At 35.1% G+C, this 20,631-nt stretch overlaps 1 protein-coding gene across 1 annotated transcript; it reads left to right on the top strand.

Moving 5' to 3' along the window:
- Positions 1-296: 296 nt before the first annotated feature.
- Positions 297-19,845, top strand: LOC117325724 (choline transporter-like protein 1). The gene is given in 21 exon segments (XM_033882157.1): positions 297-385; positions 890-985; positions 1,408-1,443; positions 1,445-1,551; positions 2,089-2,322; positions 3,384-3,498; positions 3,806-3,869; positions 4,160-4,268; positions 4,761-4,881; positions 5,984-6,031; positions 6,343-6,414; positions 6,961-7,027; positions 7,377-7,438; positions 10,672-10,778; positions 13,104-13,157; positions 13,316-13,402; positions 13,859-13,974; positions 14,112-14,278; positions 15,418-15,510; positions 19,283-19,375; positions 19,652-19,845. Coding segments are annotated over 21 exon segments (1,974 nt in total). The 5' UTR covers positions 297-337; the 3' UTR covers positions 19,730-19,845.
- Positions 19,846-20,631: the final 786 nt, after the last annotated feature.

The following is a 20,631-nucleotide window of genomic DNA, read 5'->3' as shown; positions in this document are numbered from 1 at the left end:
GCTAGATAGGCTATAGGCTAGGAAAAGTCTAAAATTGTGCATGTTTGACTCACATTTGGCACAGTCTACATGGGCAAACGATCAATATTCCTAGTGATTACTCAACAGTAGTAAGGAACATGGATTTGGATTGATCTAAATTCGAGGTAGATGATATATACTTTTTTATCATAGTTTTATATACAATCATAAAAATTATGATTATCATCCAGATCTAGCCATGTGTGCAGTTTTCAAGTTTGGCAGAATGCACGTGACGTGACGTCAGTGTCCGCCATATTGTTATATGCAGAAGATAAGAAATGCTTCTTCATCACAATCGGGGTTCTACATCATAATGGCGTGTTGCTGTACTTCTGCTGATAATAAGGTTAGACCATTCAAGGTAATTTCGCTTATCTGTTTAACAATGTATGATCATTTTGAAAGCATGTAAATTGCATAAGTGACGTCCACAATGCTTTCGAGATTGGGCCATTAAGAACTTTAAAGTTCAACGAAAAGTGGCAGTTTTCACACGACGAAAGAGGAGAATGTTTCATCTTTCGTGTTTCAAAGTTCATAGACTTCGTCAATGGTTATCTTGCTAGTTTTTTTTTCTTTGCATCCGTTTGGATGAATCGGTTTCAAATTGTGATGTACCGTTTAAAATATCCCGCTGGATAACTTGGAAGGAGACAGATTATGAACACTTGGGCTTGAGACGTTCCTATGACCCAGAATAAAAAGTAACCTAGGGTCTGACCCAGTAGATCAGTACAAATGAATGTCTTAAACTACTTATTTGATTTACAAACTGCTCATTCTTATGGGCACTTGATTCTCAAAATATTTTCTCAAAAGCTGCTCATAATATTTTATCAAAAGACATTCTCTTATTTCTCAACAGGATAAGGAAGAATCCTTGGATGATGGACCTAATAAGGACAGACAATGTCGGGATATCATCTTTCTTCTCATCTTTATAGCATTTATGTGTGGAATGGTACAGGACTGCACTTTCTGATAATTTGGAATTTACATGAGCATGAACAATATATGCATTAAAATATGTTTATGTACCTTACAAATAATTTATTAGTCAACTAACTTTAAATATTGTGCAAGAAATTAGAAACGAAAGTAGGTGTATTTTACACTACAGGAAAATAACTTAAAAGATATTGATTTACATTGTATATGATGCACATGCTTTAACAAATATAGGCCTAGTCTTGAACAGTAGTACAGAATATTTAAAATTACATCAACAAAGATGTAAAATCTAGGCATGTATACTGTAAGTAGTAGGCATATTAAAAATATTTAAAATTGACTTAAATGATATGATAATTTACAATTCTCGTTTCATTTAAACTTTCCTAAAAGTCTTTTTATAATTCATGCAATATGTCAAATCTGTTGTAGGTAGGAATTGCATGTCTAGGAATAGTCCGAGGAGATCCCCTATCGACTTATCTATGGTGTGGACAGCTGGGGTAACACATGTAACCGTAACAATGACCCCATTACAGGTGCCATTCATTCCGGGAAGGATATGACTGACATGAAGTAGGTTAACTATAATAATGATAACAAATTCTGCTACACATCTTTGACCCAGAGGTACATGTAGCACTTGTTATGTTTTGTTATATATTGCTATAGTAATAGACTAATAGTAACTAGTAAAATTTACAATAACAGATATACGAAGACTGGAAAAAAATCAAGGCATAATGCCATTGATTTAAAGTGGGACCATAAACAGTGGCTATCACTGTAGGTGAATAATTCATTGAATATGTTCAATGAACACCACACAGATCATTTGCATAGAAGCACTCGACTCACTTTTAATATAGTTTTATGAATGGAATTGCATTTAACTTTACTATTATATGGATCTTTCAACAGAATTAGAAGTATTTCATAAGGTCTTTTGTTTATTTAAACTTTTCTTAACCGTTAAAATTTCATTGTCTGAATATATCTGTATTTTGTTTATTTTGTCATAGTAAGCAAAATGCATCATCATGACGTCGGGTTAGTGCTATATAATATTAAAAAGTCTGCTATGATGCATTAATACAAAAATTTTGTTGACAGGAAGTCCTTTTACTTCGACCAAATGTATTTTGCAAGTTATATTCCAAACGGCCCTGTATTACAAGAGAAGAAATACTTGAGGACTTGTGTGAAAAGCTGTCCTGGTCAACTCCTGCAGTTTGAGTCTAGTTTCAATGATTACTATAACACAACTGGAAACAACTTGTGTCGCCATGGTGTCGTTCCCTATGAAGATGTGAGAGACAAATGTCCATCATTACCCATAACACCACAGTAAGTAATTATTGCAGAATATAGTATCAGGGCAATGGCTAATTTAATTCAATTTTAATGGCTAAGTTTTCCTGTTGGCTGTTCATCCATACAGCATAAACTTTTGTCTGTCTTGGTGCGTATATTCATGATATGTAGTAGTACTGTTTGCCAGGAGACAGAAGCAAATGTGAGCAAATTATTGATGATTTTGGTTGAAACTGTCTAGACAAACATTTTGGTATATTACGTGACCAGCTTTATGCAAAGAAGCTCTTTATTCATTTTTGAAATTCAACATTATTCTATGTATATATGTGCAGATGACCATAATTGTATTATAAAATGGTGATGTGTCTTATTGCAAAGCTTCAAAGAAATTAAACCTAGTGATTTTTTAGGAGGTTGATATTCAAGCCTTTTCCACCTCATAATTATATGACATTAAACAAACATTAAAGTATAAATGCTATTTTGTAAATCATTGTTTCTATGTAAAATTGATATTGTTCAACTACATGTATATCGTAGTATCTTTGATCAAAATAAGGTAAAAATTGGTCCTCTCTAATGCCTTAAAATCCCCATATACACCAACCTGAATCAAAATTGTTAAATTCAACTTGAATAAAAAATTCTAATGAAATAAGGAATAATCATCCAGCTTTCAAAAATTAGGTATTTAAGGAATTACGTTTGAAGTATTATTTACAGGTTCCTTTCCATGTTATAGGCTTGCTTTTGGTTTAGTGTTGCTATCATCCTTACCTACATATATGTATAAGCAGCTATGCCATGGTAATTTTAGGATGGTAGTTTACCATCAGTATCTGTTTCCATACTCTTCGAAATTATTTGTCAAAGACAATGAAACCTCAGAAGTTGTTTTTGTTTGCATTTGTGTATACATTGGAGTTACTTTTGAAAGAATATAACTATGTGCATACCAGGTATGAAATAGTTGCTGTTGTCCATTTATACATGGCTATTAAACAATGAAAATAATTTTATCAACATTTTGAAGAAATTTAAAAATTGAATTTAAAACAAGTTATGGTAAGAATATTATCATTGTGTTGCAGTGTGAGCCTTTTTCACCGCTGTATACCAAAAAATATTGCTGACATAGCAGCTGCAATGGCAAAGTCATTTACCAATGTCCTTGGTAGTGTCAGCCTTGGAGATGGCATTCCTCAGGTAATGCTAATCAACATTCATGAACGTTCTTTTGACCTCAGTTTTCTATGGTAGTAAAGGGCATGAAATTGATGCTTTACAATTTGAACAATATCAATCCAGAAAATATGTATCATATGTATTGTTAGTTATGTGTTTTGGAGGCAAATGTGAAAATTGTTATAAGGATAAGTACATTTCAAATTAAATTTATACAAATCAAGGAAATTACATGTTCAATACATAACATAATAAAAATGCTGCACTATATGTAATAACTGGATAAATAATCGGTGTATAACATTTTTTTTCCATTTATTTTTAACAGAAAATCCTGTCTGATCTGAATACAGCATGGAAAGAAATACTTTATCTGTGTGGGATAGCATTTGGTATGTTTCACCAAAGATCAATTATAGATATAGTCTTTTTCCTTAAGCAATATTGAAATAATGCAAATTGTACCATATCATATTTTGTGCTGACTAACACATAAACAAGAAATTGCTTAAAGATTTGGTACAGTGCAAAAAGATATCAACTGATTGGCATATGCCAGTGGCTTAAATATGAACTGATTGGCATAAGCCAGTGGCTTAAATATTAACTGACTGGCAGTGGCATGAGCTAGTAGCTTAATCCAAGGCAGTACTTTTTCTATAGTGCTCCTTTTCTCCTACAGCCACATCCTTGCTGATTGTCATGATGATGTGGCTCCTGGCAGCTATAATCATCTGGACTATGATCATTGCTGTTTGTGCCTTCACACTGGGTGTTAGTGCCTACTCTTGGTAAGTGAAGTTTAAAAATGTTAACAATTTGTCTAAGTTTACATCAGTGTACTGTAGTACATTTTCTTTCAAGTTAAAAAAGAAATTCAAAAGGTTGAAGCTTAGTTTAATATAAACGCTGTATGTTGATCATGTCAAATTCATTAAAATATTTTCAAACTTGAAATGGTTACCTTTTAAAAGGTGGTTTCCCTTCTCAGAGTGATAATTTACTGGTTATCTATATTGTCCTTACAGTAAAATCATTGCTGATTGATAATTGTTTCACAAGATCTTTACTCATATTGTTCTAAGGTGTACCAGTGCCATTCCTATATCAAAAGATTTGAAAGATGTGTGTTACATTAATTCATGACACAAAAAAGTATCACTATCAATACATTTTATGCAAAGGCAATTAAGCACTTGAACTGCATGTCTAATTGAAACATAAAACATAAATTCATATTAGAATACAAAGTAGCATTATAGCTTACACTATTTGTTGTACAGGTACTCCTACTATGGCTTGTATAAGGATTATAATGCACTTACAGCAGCTGAACAGACAGAAGCAGCTGAGCAGAAAGTACAGACATGGCTTATATACTCGGGCATAGCCTCTGTGATCACGGTAGGACAGAAATACTCATGTCATTTTCCAAAGAAGTACTTCCTCTATATTTCAAAAGTTCCAAAAAGCTTAATTTTCAACCATGTTTTTTGTTCCCAACACAGGAATAGTGACCTATAATTCTGTTACCTACACTAACATGTCATACACGATCACCCCGATTGTGTATGACATGTTAGTGTACGTAAAAGAATTATAGGTCAGTATTGTACTATAGGTTGTTGTCAAACAAGTCTACATTTGTTATCTCACCACATCATTGACTTACTCTGGTCATAATCAGCAGCCATGGCATTGCTTTTCTCATGCTCATCAAATTATGATAAATAGATGCTTCTGGTACCTCATCATAATGTGACAATCATGTCAGGATATCGGGCCGACCATTAGCGCCATTGAAACGTTCTGTTTACTGTCCGTCCATCTGGCATGAATGTTTCGCTTCAAACCTGTCAAATGTGTTTATATCTTTAGACAAATTCATCTGAATAAGGAGGAAATTCAAATTATTGGCATTGGACCAGTAGCCTGCTGGGATAAAAAAAAAAAAACTTTTGTTCAAATTAATGACCTTGTTCATAATGTCAAAGTTGTAGGAACCAAATGCATTTGAAGGCATTTAAATGACTCCTGTTTTAAAAAAAAAAAAATAGCATGTTAGAAGGACTATAAAGTGTACTTAGATGAATCTAACCATCTTTAGTTACAGTGTGGAAATATGTATCATTTAAACAGAGTTTTCTGAATAACAAGAAGGCCTAAATCCCTTTTGTTTGGCATGCATGAAATTAGTACACTGTAATATTGAGTTGTTAAGGTCCACATGAATGAACTAGACACAATGAATGAACTAATCACAACTATAAAATCTACCGTCCTAGCAAAGTCTCCTCTTCATAATTGCAGAACAATAACCTTCTCTGAGAAATATTATCTATGTATTTGACATGTATCTACTTTGAAGTTCATGGATGTTGGATCAATAACAGATATAAGAACCACTCAGGTTCTTGTTGGTTAATGCTGCTATTGCTGATGTCTGTTGTTTTTGAAAATGACACTATTCAATTCACCACTGACATGTTAACATCTTTTCCTGTAGGCTATTGTTCTGCTGCTTTTGTTTATTATGAGGAAGAGGATTGCTTTGGTGAGTTAATGAAATCTTCACTCTATTAAATTCTTTTTACATTAAAAGACACTGATACCTTGGCAACAAATCCAAAAATAACCATACCATGTGAATAATGTCCAGATGAGCAAGATACATATACAAATTGATAACAGTTTTAAGAGTAGGTTTTAAGTGGAATTAAAGCATTGAGCAATCCACAACAAAGTTAATTAATCGTTGATATCAAAGCATATATTGCAATTTTATTAAATTCCCCATTCGCATGTAATTGATATATAACTAAATGAAGTTAAAGATTTCAAATTGAACATGTTTCTATCTGAAAGGTTGTGCAGTTGTTTGAGGAAGCTGGGAAAGCTATCAAAGCTATGCCATTACTCCTTCTTCAGCCAATGTGGGTAAGGTATCAAGTAATATCCCATGTAATAGTTTTAAGGTAATTATACAACACCCAATGAAGGTTGGAGGGATATACCAGATTTCAGTTCAAGATAACTTCACTAAACTTTATACACAAGTATTCCAGCAGTGCCATTTGCTATGGAACAGTTTTCAGTCTCAATATTTTCATGGTGGCCATGGAATCAAACAGTAAAAATAATTGATTCCTAAGTATATCTGATTTATTCTAGCATAATGATTGTAGGGTCAATCATCATGTCCTTAAATTTTGTGAATTTTAATAGAAATACCTTTAATATAGCTGTTAATAGCATGCCTGGTTTATTTTTCAATATTCCATATTATTAGTGTTCAATATGCGACTAATATTCACAAGTGACTTGACATAAGCTATTGCTCCCAAATAGTTAAAAAAACAGTATGCAATTTGAAATTAGTAATTGGTGGTGATTGTTACTTGCTCAATGTTGGAAGGGGTCAGATAAATTAGCAGACTTAGTGGATGTTGGACATTTTCTTGCTGCTCAACCTGTTTTTTTCAGACACTGCTGGCATTATTAGGGGTAGTTACCGGCTTGGCTGCTGTGGCTGCCTACATAGAAACCTCAGGTAAGTTCATCCTGCTGACATTATTATAAAGTCTTAACATGTGCTACAGGAGAAACCAAATTAGTATTTTCTTCCAAAATTATGAGTACTGGAGGGAAATTAAAAGATAATACTTTTTAAAAGTTGAATAGCCCTATAAATGACAGCATTGTTGATGAGTCATAAAAAAATGGAAAAAAAAACCCAAACAATATCCACCTGTCCTCACAATTGAAAAATATGAATAAAATACATGTATCCAAATGTGTTGTGATGTATAAACACAGAGTAAATAACTCAATGTATATATCAATATATAGCTGCTATTGTTATATATAATATCTAACAATTATCTGCTGATAATAACTAGGTATACCAGTAGTGGATGACACCAATAGTACTGTCACCTTCCAGTTTGAGGAACATTGGAATGTAAGTTGTGACATGAATATATAAAACTTATGTTACAGTTACTTTTAAATTTGTTAAGACTACTAATGAATTTATTGAATCCACTATTGCTTCAAATGAGTGATACATTTTCACTCAATATCTCTTACAAATAACTATCAAAAGGAATAATTCATCTTGGTTATATTTCTAACAACTCATTCAAATATGAAATCTCTTGAAGTTTAGTATTTTCAATGAACACATGGATTATGTGACCAATCTTTCAATTAAGAACCTTTCAAAGTCCAACTGAATTTACCAGTAATTACTATTCATCATGATGCAGCACTTGTTGTCCAAATTCTATATATGTGACTGTGTTTAAAAGAAATTTTTTGGTGAAGGGTCATGATATGTGGCTAGTAGGTTACTGATATAAAGTCTGATATTTTAGCCCACCATCATCAGATGGTGGGCTATTCAAATCGCCCTGCGTCCGTGGTCCGTTGTCCGTCCGTCCCTCCGTCCGTCCCTCCGTCCATAAACAATTCTTGTTATCGCAAATCCTCAGAAAGTACTGAAGGGATCTTTCTCAAATTTCATATGTAGGTTCCCCTTGGTGCCTAGTTATGCATATTGCATTTTGAGACCAATCGGAAAACAACATGGCCGACAGGCAGCCATCTTGGATTTTGACAATTGAAGTTTGTTATCGCTATTTCTCAGAAAGTACTGAAGGGATCTCTCTCAAATTTCATATGTAGGTTTCCCTTGGTGCCTAGTTATGCATATTGCATTTTGAGACAAATCGGAAAACAACATGGCCGACAGGCAGCCATCTTGGATTTTGACAATTGAAGTTTGTTATCGCGAATCCTCAGAAAGTACTGAAGGGATCTCTCTCAAATTTCATATGTAGGTTCCCCTTGGTGCCTAGTTATGCATATTGCATTTTGAGACCAATCGGAAAACAACATGGCCGACAGGCAGCCATCTTGGATTTTGACAATTGAAGTTTGTTATCACTATTTCTCAGAAAGTACTGAAGGGATCTTTCTCAAATTTCATATGTAGGTTCCCCTTGGTGCCTAGTTATGCATATTGCATTTTGAGACAAATCAGAAAACAACATGGCCGACAGGCAGCCATCTTGGATTTTGACAATTGAAAGTACTGAAGGGATCTCTCTCAAATTTCATATTTAGGTTCCGCTTGGTGCCTAGTTATGCATATTACATTTTGAGACAAATCGGAAAACAACATGGCCGACAGGCAGCCATCTTGGATTTTGACAATTGAAGTTTGTTATCGCTATTTCTCAGAAAGTACTGAAGGGATCTTTCTCAAATTTCATACGTAGGTTCCTCTTGTTGCCTAGTTATGCATATTGCATTTTGAGACCAATCGGAAAACAACCTGGCCGACAGGCAGCCATCTTGGATTTTGACAATTGAAGTTTGTTATCGCTATTTCTCAGAAAGTACTGAAGGGATCTTTCTCAAATTTCATACATACGTTCCCCTCAGTGCCTTGTTATGCATATTGCATTTTGAGACCAATCAGAAAACAACATGGCTGACAGGTAGCCATCTTGGATATTGACAATTGAAGTTTGTTATCGCTATTTCTCAGAAAGTACTGAAGGGATCTTTCTCAAATTTCATATGTAGGTTCCCCTTGGTGCCTAGTTATGCATATTGCATTTTGAAACTAATCAGAAAACAACATGGCCGACAGGCAGCCATCTTGGATTTTGACAATTGAAGTTTGTTATCGCTATTTCTCAGAAAGCACTCAAGGGATCTTTCTCAAATTTCATATGTAGGTTCCCCTCAGTGCCTAGTTTTGCATATTGGGACCAATCCAAAAACAACATGGTCGACAGACAGCCATTATCGCTAAATCTTAAATTTTATATATAGCTTCCCCTTGTTTGAAAAGTACTAGCTATAGAGGGCTGTTTCTGAATTTACACAAATTAGTAAGACTTAGAAGAAGGGAAAAGTAGAGAAAAGATCAATCTGACATGGAACCTATGAAGATCATTCAATGGTGGGCGCCAAGATCCCTCTGGGATCTCTTGTATGAAAATGACATTGACTGACATGGCAACATCACTGAGGGTCAACATAGTTAAAGCAACTTCTACTGACTAAATGGAATCCACATATTTGGCTAGTAGCTTCTTAATAAACTGAGTCAACATTGTTACATTTGTGAGAAGTTTGTGGCAAGAAATGGCTTTGTCCTTCCTTTGTAAACATGTTCTAATGCACCATACAGCAGTGGGTCACAAACTTCACCTAGTACATTGCCTTGCTAATCTGTTAAGTTAAATAGAATGGTACACCATGTTCCATATTGTTCGGTTTCATAGATAAATATCTGCATGAGTGTTATAATCCACTAGCCTGACATCTGGGGCTACCTAATTTTCAGCTTGGGCTGGTGAAAATTACAGCCATGCTAGCCTGGGACTAGTGAATTTCCCATGATGTTAAAGGAGATAAAGAAGCAATTTAATTCAATTCTATTGACAGGGGTGTCCAAAACACACTTTAAAACCTTAAAATTCTTGACAAAATTTTTTGATAAATCTGAATGATTGTGCAAGACCTGCTATTTCACATGTATGTTAAAAGAGCCTTTCGGGATATATTGTTTTTCAAATTATTTCTCCCCATATTTGTTTGGCTAGTTGATTTTTAGTTTGGGCTAGTGGATTTTTGATGTCTACTAGCCCTGGACTACTGATTAGAAAGGGAAAAAAAACACACACTGATCTGTTCATATTTTGACAGGCACATGAATAACAAAGCAAGTCTTCTAAAAAAGACCTGTCATGATCAGTTGTAGAGAAATGATATTGAGTGTTGAAGTTTGATTTACTTCAAAGGTTACAAAGCATACTACTTGAGCATTTCAGACACCTGTATTGTAATTGCAATTGCAATTAATTCTTTACGGTATCCAGCTGATATCATATGGAGGTCATATTTTCTTATCAAAGTCATACCATAAGTGCATTACATATACCATAAATCTTGCTTTGTTTACATGATTGTTTCCTTTTCGTGTTTTAATAGCAAAAACAAAAACTGCATAACTTGGATGACCATTAAAATATATATGAAAAATTTTACATGTATATGGTAATCAAGCCAAAAGTATTTTTCCTTGGTTACATAATCTTTCATACTTTATACCTGGTATATTTCTTATATATTATGTATAAATTAATACCAGCCCATTTGTACTCTATGTGATTGAAGTATGTGCGATGGTACCACTTGTTTGGACTGCTCTGGACATCTGCATTTGTGATAGCCTGTCAAGACATGGTGATTGCTGGGGCTGTTTCAATATGGTTTTTTACTCGGTATGTTGAACTTTTGTCATATATTTCACCTGACATTATTTCTTATTGATGTACTTACTCTGTTACCATGATACTGTGAGAGTACTTTATTATGACATCATTTCTAAATGATGTACTTACTCGGTTACCATGATACTGTGAGAGTACTTTATTATGCCATCTGAAGTGTATATGTTTAGTAAACTTGGTGAGATCTGGGATATTTTTGCTCATAAAAACAAAAATATTCTGTTTCATTTGATAGTTTATTAATCAAACTTAACTTCTCATGGGACATGTTTATGATTACTGTCTCCATCATTAAATGTTCTTTTTTTTCTGCACATAAAAGGACATGCTTTAATTTTCTTTAGATCTCAACGAACTTGTGTATGCCATAATAGACAATGGCTAGGTTTTTACCTACAGAGAATATCATTTGCAGGAATGATGAAGTTTAGTATGGTATTCTTCTGTATTTATGATTAGTCCCCATTCAGAATGGGGTCAGAATAGCTTTGTGTTGTTTCCTACCATACTTTATCTTGTCTTGGCTCTGTTGTATCTCCAAAGGCAGTGATGATAACTTTAACTTTTTGACCTTTGACCTATATCAAGGAAAAAGGTTGTCTGGGCTCTGTTTCCCACACTACTAAACTTGTCAATGGAACTTTAACCTAGGAGATAAATTCATTCTACTTCTCTGCATGCAGCATACAACATGAAAAATTACTAGTTAATTCAGATTTAGACCGATCAGTAATTGTACAAATGGCAAAGTACATGAAATTCTACCTGAGACAATTTTGCAGCCTAGCCATACATACATCTGTCACCACACATATCTTTAATAAGCTTCTCCCTTTTGCCATGCTTATGTAATCAACCTTTTACCCTAAAGCATTTTATGATTGAAAGCTGTGGCTTAAAACAACCTTTTTGTTTTTAAATGTTTATTTGACACCATGGCAGTGAATTTCTGTATGGCTTATAATTCTTCATATATGAGCAATAGACCTTTATCATGAGATATGAAATCATATTTGCATCCAGTTCATATTGTTAGCTCACCTGGTCCGAAGGACCAAGGTGAGCTTATGCCATACCGTGGCGGCTGTCTATCCGTCTGTACGTCAAAAATGGACTTCTTCAAAACCACAGATCGGAATTTGACCAAATTTGGTCAAAAGCATCCCTATGGGGTGGGGAGTCAAAATTGTTGAAATGGTTGGGCCGACCTCCGGGGATCTGAGGGGCGGGGTCAAAAGGGGTCAATTTACCTAAATTGATATTCTGAACCGAGCAATGGATATTGCTTATATTTGTCTGGTAGCATCCCTATGGGGTGGGGATTCAAAATTGTTCAAATGGTGGAGCTGACCCCCTGGGGTCCTGAGGGGCAGGTCCTAAAGTGGTCAATTTGTTCAAACAACTTCTTGGGGGGGGGGGGGGGGGGGCAGAGGGCAGGGTCAAAAGGGGTCAAATGGTTTATCTGAAACTAAGCAATGGATTTTACTCACATTTGTGTGGTAGCTATCCCTATGGGGTTATGCCCAAAGTCAATTTCATTTCATGGATTAATTGTATTTTTTGGCATAAAAACCACATTTGTATGGTAGCATGGTTATGGAATGGGTATTCAAAATTGTACAAATGTTGAGATTTACCCCTGTGGGGAGCTTAGGGGTGGGGCCAAAAGGGATCAATTTGGCTAAATTAACATTTTTAGAATTACAATAAAAGCAATGTTCATGTACTCATATAAAATGCTTATGATTTAAATATATTGACATAGCAATACCAGTGACACATATACTTCAGCATCATTCTTGTTTTCATATCTCATGATACCAGGTGGGTGATACAGGCCCTCTGGGCCTCTTGTTTGGGCATAAATTTTGCTGGCTGGTCATAAAATAATACAAAAATAAAATTGGCCTACATTTCAATATTTGACCTACATCAACTGGCTCCAATTCCTACACTACTTTTAATGTAGGGCATATGTCAGCCTAGGTGATATTGTGCATCATGTATCAAAAACGAGTCACTTTAACCTACATTTTGACCTTTGTTCTGCATCAAAAAGAAAAGATTTGTTCATTTTCAGCACAAAATTTCTCATGTTTAATGGGAGACAGTAATTCTTTTTCGAATTGTCTTGTAATGACATATTAGGAAATAATTGTCAATATAAGCTAGAGAAATTAATTTATAGTTTTTCTTCGCTGCAATATGTTTCTTTTGTTAGGATTGCAGGATATTATTGTCCAAATGTCTGCTAGAATGCCTATTAAATTTGCATTATGTTGTTGTTTTGTTATTTTTTTCTCTTTCTATTTTCAGAAACAAGAACAAGCTTGGTATGCCAATATGTTCATCAATTAAACGTCTCATAAGGTGAGGTAATGATGATATCTCACATGATACAATAGTTTGTTCCTTTTTGGTGTTAAACATATATATATATATATATATATAAAAAATGATAAGAATTTTGATGTTATGAATATTATACCAGTGGTATGTCATTGTATGATATTCTTTCACATTCACAGATACCACCTAGGGTCCATTGCATTTGGGTCATTTATAATAGCCTTAGTGAGATTACTCCGGCTCATCCTGGGATATATTCAACGAAAGTATGTCTTTTATTTGCCAAGAATTTATCATCAATTATGTTAAAATGTAAATGAATTACTGTCTGTGCATATTCAGCAGTATGTAACTTTTATCAATATTTGATCTCAATTTGAAAAAAAAATTATGCTAAACTACATTTTTTTATTGGGTCACCTGAGACAAATTCTCAAGTGACCTATTCTAATCGCCTTTTGTCTATCGTCATCCGTCGTGCATTGTCCGCTCAGAAACAATTTACATTTACCACTTCTCATAATCAAGAGGCCTCGAGACTTGATATTGGGCATATAGCATGCTGGGGTGTAGGGCTATCAAGATTGTTCAAGTGTGCATGCTGGGTCGAACACAATATATTTCAAATTTCCATAGTGCTAGAAATATTGCAAAACAGATTTACTTTATTACATTCTAGATGTTTTACTCATTGTTAAACATTTGTTTCACCATTTTTTCAGACTTAAAGGTCGAGTGGGAAAAGTGGCAGAATTTTTAATGAAAATGCTGCAATGTTGTCTCTGGTGCTTTGAGAAATGCCTTGCCTTCCTCAACAGAAACGCATACATAGAAATAGGTATGATTTCAAATGTGTATTATTATGTTGATCATAATTTGATCATTGTATAAAATTGTGTTAGAATAACAGATTACCTTTCCCCAGTGGTCTATTGTATCACACTATTGTCACATGTACCTGTCTATTTCATACAGCTATCTATGGGTACAGCTTTTGTGCATCTGCCCGGAAAGCTTTAATGGTTCTCCTAGCTAATGCCTTGCGAGTAGCAGCCATCAACTCCATCGGTGACTTCATTCTCTTCCTTGGCAAGATCAGTTGTGTGTGTATAGTGGCTGTTGCTGGAAACGAGTTCCTCAAGGTAGGAAGATCAAATCTACGACGGCCCATATACGCCTGGACAATATACACATAAGCAATCGATGTTTGTCCAAGTTTTCCAAAAAAAGGGGTCGAAAAACTGCATATGCAGTTGTTTTTTGCCCAGTGTAGGACCGATTTTATGGTTAGATTTTGCTTTGCTCTTTGTTTATTTTGCCAACACAGTGTTGGCCCATAACCGCCTTGGCACTTTTCGAGCTTTGCTCTGGTAATTAACATACCATTTGATAAGTTCCGACTGTCTGATGAAGCACAGGTGGCCCATTGCTCAAGACAGCCCACTTGACCTTGTAAGCTTATATAGGTGTTATGTGTGGGTAAAACCATAAGGTACAAAGGTTAAGGGGAGGAGACATACATATAGCCGGATTCAAAGAATGAAAGGTTGGGCAACCACACGAAAACAATACGTGCAGTGAAAATAGACGAAGAATTGAATGGTGCATCCATTATCTCAGTGGGTCACCTGTGCTTCATAAGGCTGTCAGGATTTATCAAACGGTATGCAGCAAAGCTGGAAAAGTGCCAAGGCGGCTACGGGCTAACACTGCGTTGTCAAAATAAACAAAAAGCAAAGCAAAATATGACGATGAAATGTGTCCAACAATGAGCAAAAAACAACGGCATATGCAGTTTTTCGACGACGCATTTTAGAAAACTGCGGACAAACATTAAGTGCTTATGCGTATTTTGTAGAGGCGTATATGGGCCGTCGTACAAATCATATGCCTGATAAATTAAAATCTCTGCCTTGTAATGTGTTTAACATAGCTGTGTGTAAACAAATTTGCTTCCCATGAATCAAGATATACATTAAATTTATGCTATCGGTATGTAGATCCAAAATCAGAAAAACAGTCCTTGCAAAGTTTATACAGGTTTCCAATTACAATGGTGAAAAAAAAACAAAAAAAAAAAAGATTAAAAAAAAAAAAAAAACAAACTTTTACACTGTCGAAGGAGAACAATTTCATGTTCAATGCATAATTTTGATATTTAGTATTTAATGTATAGTAGATTTGCCGCATCAGTTGTCTTAGTAATAAGAAAAAAATAGAATATTTCCCAATAATGGTGTAATGGTGACGTTTAAAAGCCGATTCATTCTTGTATTGCTAGCATCGAGATGACATCAACTATGCCTGGGCTCCCATATCAGTAGCCTGTGCATTTGCCTTTGCAATATCGCATTGCTTCATCTTAGTTTATGAGGTAAGACCACATTTATGTTAAGTTAAACATGAGCTACATAGATAATAGATATGAATAACTGGCATTTATATAAAAGATTCAAAATAAATTGTGATGTTTATTGGCATACAGCTCAGTGATTTACAATTATTAACACAGATAGGAAGTGCAATAACACTACAATAATATACATGGCTCAACATTTCACCATAATATAGATAAAACCATGTGATGGAAAACTGGTTTGAAATTATTTTTTTGCCTTCTGTCAAACACATTAAACAATTCTTACTCATAATGCTCCATCATTAAATGGGAAAATAGCTTTGAAGCAAATCAAAATGTTACCATACAAAAAGCATTTTTCTATCATTTCATGAATGGCATTTCTCATAGATCCTTTTTATATAAGAACCATTTCACACTAAAATAAATCACATACACTGTAACAGATGTATGCCTCGGATACCTGTACCTTGGTATATAATGTATTTCCAGTCAAAGAACAGAGGTCATGATATTGACATTTTGTGGTGCATCCACCGTGTCTGTAGTCTTTACATGAAACTCTGGTTCAGGAAACCTTATAAGGGCCACTATGAAAGTGTGGGTGCCCTATAGTATTGACCGTGTCATCTGTCTGTCAGTCAGCACTTTTATTTCTGTGCAATAACTTGAGTTTCCCTTGGCCAATTGAACTAAAACTTCATACAATGTTTTCCCCTTTGCAAGTGATTGCTTTTCTGTATCAAAGGTCAAATATCAAGGTCACTATTGCTAAATATAGAAAATCAGTTTGCATGCAATAACCTCAGTTTGCTTTTGCCAATTGAACTGATACTTCAAAGCAATCTACCTCAAACTTCATGTAGTGCTTTCTTCTTGGAAGTGCTCCTTGGGATTGCTTTTCAGCATCAAAGCTCAAGGTCATTTACTTTAGATAGAAAATTAGTTTCCATGTAATAAACTTGAGTTTCACTGGGCCGATGCAACTCAAACTTCATACAGTGCTTCCTTATAGAAAAAGCTTGCTTAGAATTGCTTTTTAGCATCAAAATTCAAAGGTCAAGGTCACTGTTACTAAATGGAAAGAAACAAATCACCTTCCATGTGAGATCTAGAGTTTGCTTTGGTCAATTTAATTCAAATTTCGTTCAGTACTTCCATACTTAAAAGTGTTTGCTTAGAATTGATTTACAGTTCAAAAAGTCAAAGGTAAAGGTCACTGTTACTATAAATAGAAAATCAGTTTCCTTGAAGTAACAGGAGTTTCTTTTGGGCCATTTGAAGTCAAACTTCATACAGTGCTTTTTTTTAAAGTGCTTGCTTGGGATTTTTTTTTTCTGTTAAAGGTCAAAGGTCAATGTTGCTAAATACAGAAAATCAGTTTCAATGCAATAACTTCATTTTGCTTTTGCCAGTAAAACTAACACTGCATACAGTTCTTCTTTCTTAAAGTGCTTGCTAGCAATTTCAGTTTTGAAGGTCATACTTACTTTAGATAGAAATCAAGTGTTCATGGGTATTAGCTCCATATGCTATTGTTGGCTTTTATGGCAGAGTGTACTTCAGGTTTACCAGTAATCTGTCAGTCTGACCAGCCATCCAGACTTTCGACTAAAATGTTTTTCATGATGTTTTTTCATTGCAGATGTGCAATAGGGATTTAAAAAAACCTAATGTCAAGGTTACTTAAAATATATCCCAAAATATACTGTCAAAAATTATTGTCAAAAGCCCTATACTCAAGCTCAAACTTTCTGAAATCTCACATGATAATGCACTAGGAAATGCTGATGCACATAATGGGTTTAAAAACTTCCTTTTGGTCAAGATCAATGTCGCTGTTACTGAAAATATAACTAGGAATATACTTTAAAGTACATCATATAAGGCCTTTGCAGAAGGCAAAATGTTCTGAGATATCACATGCATGATGACATTCTGTGATATGCAGATGTGCAGTAGAAATTAAAACAGTTGCTAGGTTGAAGTCATAGTGTGATTCTATGTTAGTGTATCACTCAGGTTAGGTTCAGTTATAAAGTGAAATGCTGGAGTATCTCATTATTACCCAAAGCACCTATTCAAAATCTGAATTTGTGAACAAATTCGAGACATCAGTAAACATTAAGACACACTAGTTGCAAACCATTTCACGCTACCAAACCATGGCAGCAAATGTCTACAGTGTCAAATTATCGAGGTTGTAAAATCTTACCCTTATTCTCCCTCTTCCACTAAAATTAGAAGAGACAGAGAATACCACTGGATACACCAACTACACACATTGGACCCTGTCAGGATCTATGCCTTTGGGTAATACCGAGATACTTGGGCATCTTACTTTTTTCATCTTATTTTCTATCTCGGGATTGTCCCAGGCATCTTGGATCATCAGCCAAAGTTGCAACAACTTATCACTGGTTCACATAATCAATGCCAGCACAAGACTGGGCCAAATTATAAACCAATATACCCTACCCACTGTGACGTCACCAAACTGACCCACTTATGATGTCATCACTCCACTTGTCTCCCAACCTAACAACTGTAGCCCAACATGGCGGACACACAGTGCCAAAACTGTAACAAAATCTTCCGACACAAGAGTAGTCTATAGACACATCTGAACAGACCACCGGATAGTTGTCATCCTGTGTACCGCATGTACATACAAGTGAAGAGAGTATCTTAAGAGGACACCGACAAACTGGACAATCTGAAGATAACCACCAATCAGGCCAACACTACGGCTGCTACAGAGACACAACCCATCTCACCTATGACTATACCAGACCTTCTGGATAGCCATTGGCTAAAGGTAGAGTCTGCAAATTCAGAGCAACAACAATTACCGTCTCTGAAACTTGCTGGAACAGAAGATGTCCAAACACCAGAACTCTCCAGCGACACAATGATAACTTCTTCCAAGAACTGCAAGAAGGATGCCATCATGAAAACCAGCCCCCACAAGATAGGGAGCCTATCACCTCTCGGGAATCTACCTGAATACCATGGACATCCTTCTATTACCCAAGAAACTTCATGGTCCACCAGCAAGCTCTGAGCCTCCTACTTGTTAATTACAGACTATACACCAATACAGACAGAACTAATCATAATAATAATGTAAACACAATGATCCCTAACTGCATTTAAATTCACTGACTTATTGACATCGCAATACTTCCCAGACCTGGAAAAGGCAAATATACCGATATGCGACACTTGAGTTCATCACATTAGATTACCCTATTACCCTTAGGTCATGCAAGCCCTGACACTACCAACATTAAAGCCACCGGCTATCTAACAATTGGCCACTTGCCAAATGCTACTGGCTATCAGACCATCGGTTACCAGCTATCAGATGCCAGTTACCGGCTACTTTGAAGCTACCGGCTATATGCTACTGGATAAAGGCTTCCTTATAGTATAAATAGGGCTTACACACTTCTCACCTCTGATGAGTTTTAAATATTAAAACAAAACCGGTCAGGTTAATCGCATACATACACCTGTATGTCCAGTGATAAGCAGCAAACCAGTGGGGAGGGACATGGGCCCAAAAAGACACAACCCATTATAAGTTCAGGGACAGACACATAGCAGGGCCCTCACTGAATGTCAGTAATCTAGTTTTAGGACTTGTAGTAGACAAATCCCATCACATTTACTTTCCATATGAAAAATGTACTAAATTACATGTAACTCAATTTAATGCTCCAAGTTAACCTTAAATATCATTTCATGCTATTACCTACACACGACACTTGACTTTGAAATTCAGATAACTATTGACACCATCTTCCTGTGTTTCTGTGAAGACTGTGAAATGAATGATGGAGTCACCAAACCATTCTACATGAGCAAGGATCTTATGGTGAGGTTTTCATGGAAAATTAAGAATCTGAAGAGAAAACCAAGCAAAACAATGTATACTAATAATTTTGCTTGTGATGTTAACTTATTGTTATTTTCAACATTAAAGCATCATAAATGGAAGAAACTAGATTTTTAACTTTCTTTTTCTTTTTGATGCCAATTGACATAATCTCAAACAAATAGCTCATCAAATATGGTTTGATAAATAAACTATAATCCATATCCATTTTACCTTCAGTTCCTGTCTCAATCCCAGTTAATATCTCAATTCCAGGTGTATTTGGAGAAAAGCAAACAGGAAGCTGCTAGAGAAGTCAAGAAAAAGAAAACCACAGAAAAGACAACAGTCTAAGTAGATTTTTTTTGGTACATTATATGCGTAATTTTACCTTGTAAATATGGAACAAATTGAAAATATTTGTCAACTTTGTTTTGTTGAAGTTTTGAAATAAAAAACAAAATATCATAGTACATCTCATGTGATATTTCACTGGTTACAGCTTTGCTTCAAATAACTACAACTTGTAGCTGTGTAATTGGTACCTGGTGCTGTGTGCATATAATGCAGGTACAGCTATTAAAGTAAAATATCAACCAAACGAGAGGATTTCGGGTTTGTCCAACAGGAACCATGAACAGAAGTAATTTAATAAAAACAGTACCATATAATGAGTCACCTGTGGTAACCATGCATAGAATTTCTTTATTTCTGGAATCCTGCTGTTGGATTTATATTTTACTCCAAAAGCCATGACTTATAAATCTGGAAAATCATTCTTGCCTTTGGTGATGGGCACACCTAAAGAAAGAATCTGTTTGGCTTATAGAGTGTTTCTAATAGGTAAAATCAAGGCTGAAGGTATATGGAAATCTGTCCATCTGTGTGAATATATGTTTGTCCAATGTTTAACTCCTTATCCTCTTGACAATTCATCAGTACATGGTAGTTGTAAGTCTAATGTTTTCCGTTTCTGTCATTTTTCAGTGAGTTATATCCCTTTCATTTACTTATCATAAGCTGGCCGGATCATCAAAATATTGATTAATTAAACCCTAATTGTAGCAAATCTTTACTGTATGGTTCTACGACATGCTGTTAAAGAATGTCTACCCCTTGTTTGTTTGCAAAATATATCAGACCCTCAACAACCAAAGTCATTTTGAGATGGGATGGTTGTATAAAAAGATGGCCTTGAAACATACTCCTTTAAAGAAACACAAAATTTGAGTTCGGAGTATTATGTTGTGACGTCA

This window comes from Pecten maximus, chromosome 4 (assembly GCF_902652985.1).
Source record: "Pecten maximus chromosome 4, xPecMax1.1, whole genome shotgun sequence".
Classification (NCBI taxonomy): domain Eukaryota; kingdom Metazoa; phylum Mollusca; class Bivalvia; order Pectinida; family Pectinidae; genus Pecten; species Pecten maximus.
This window is presented reverse-complemented; position numbering and strand designations above follow the sequence as displayed.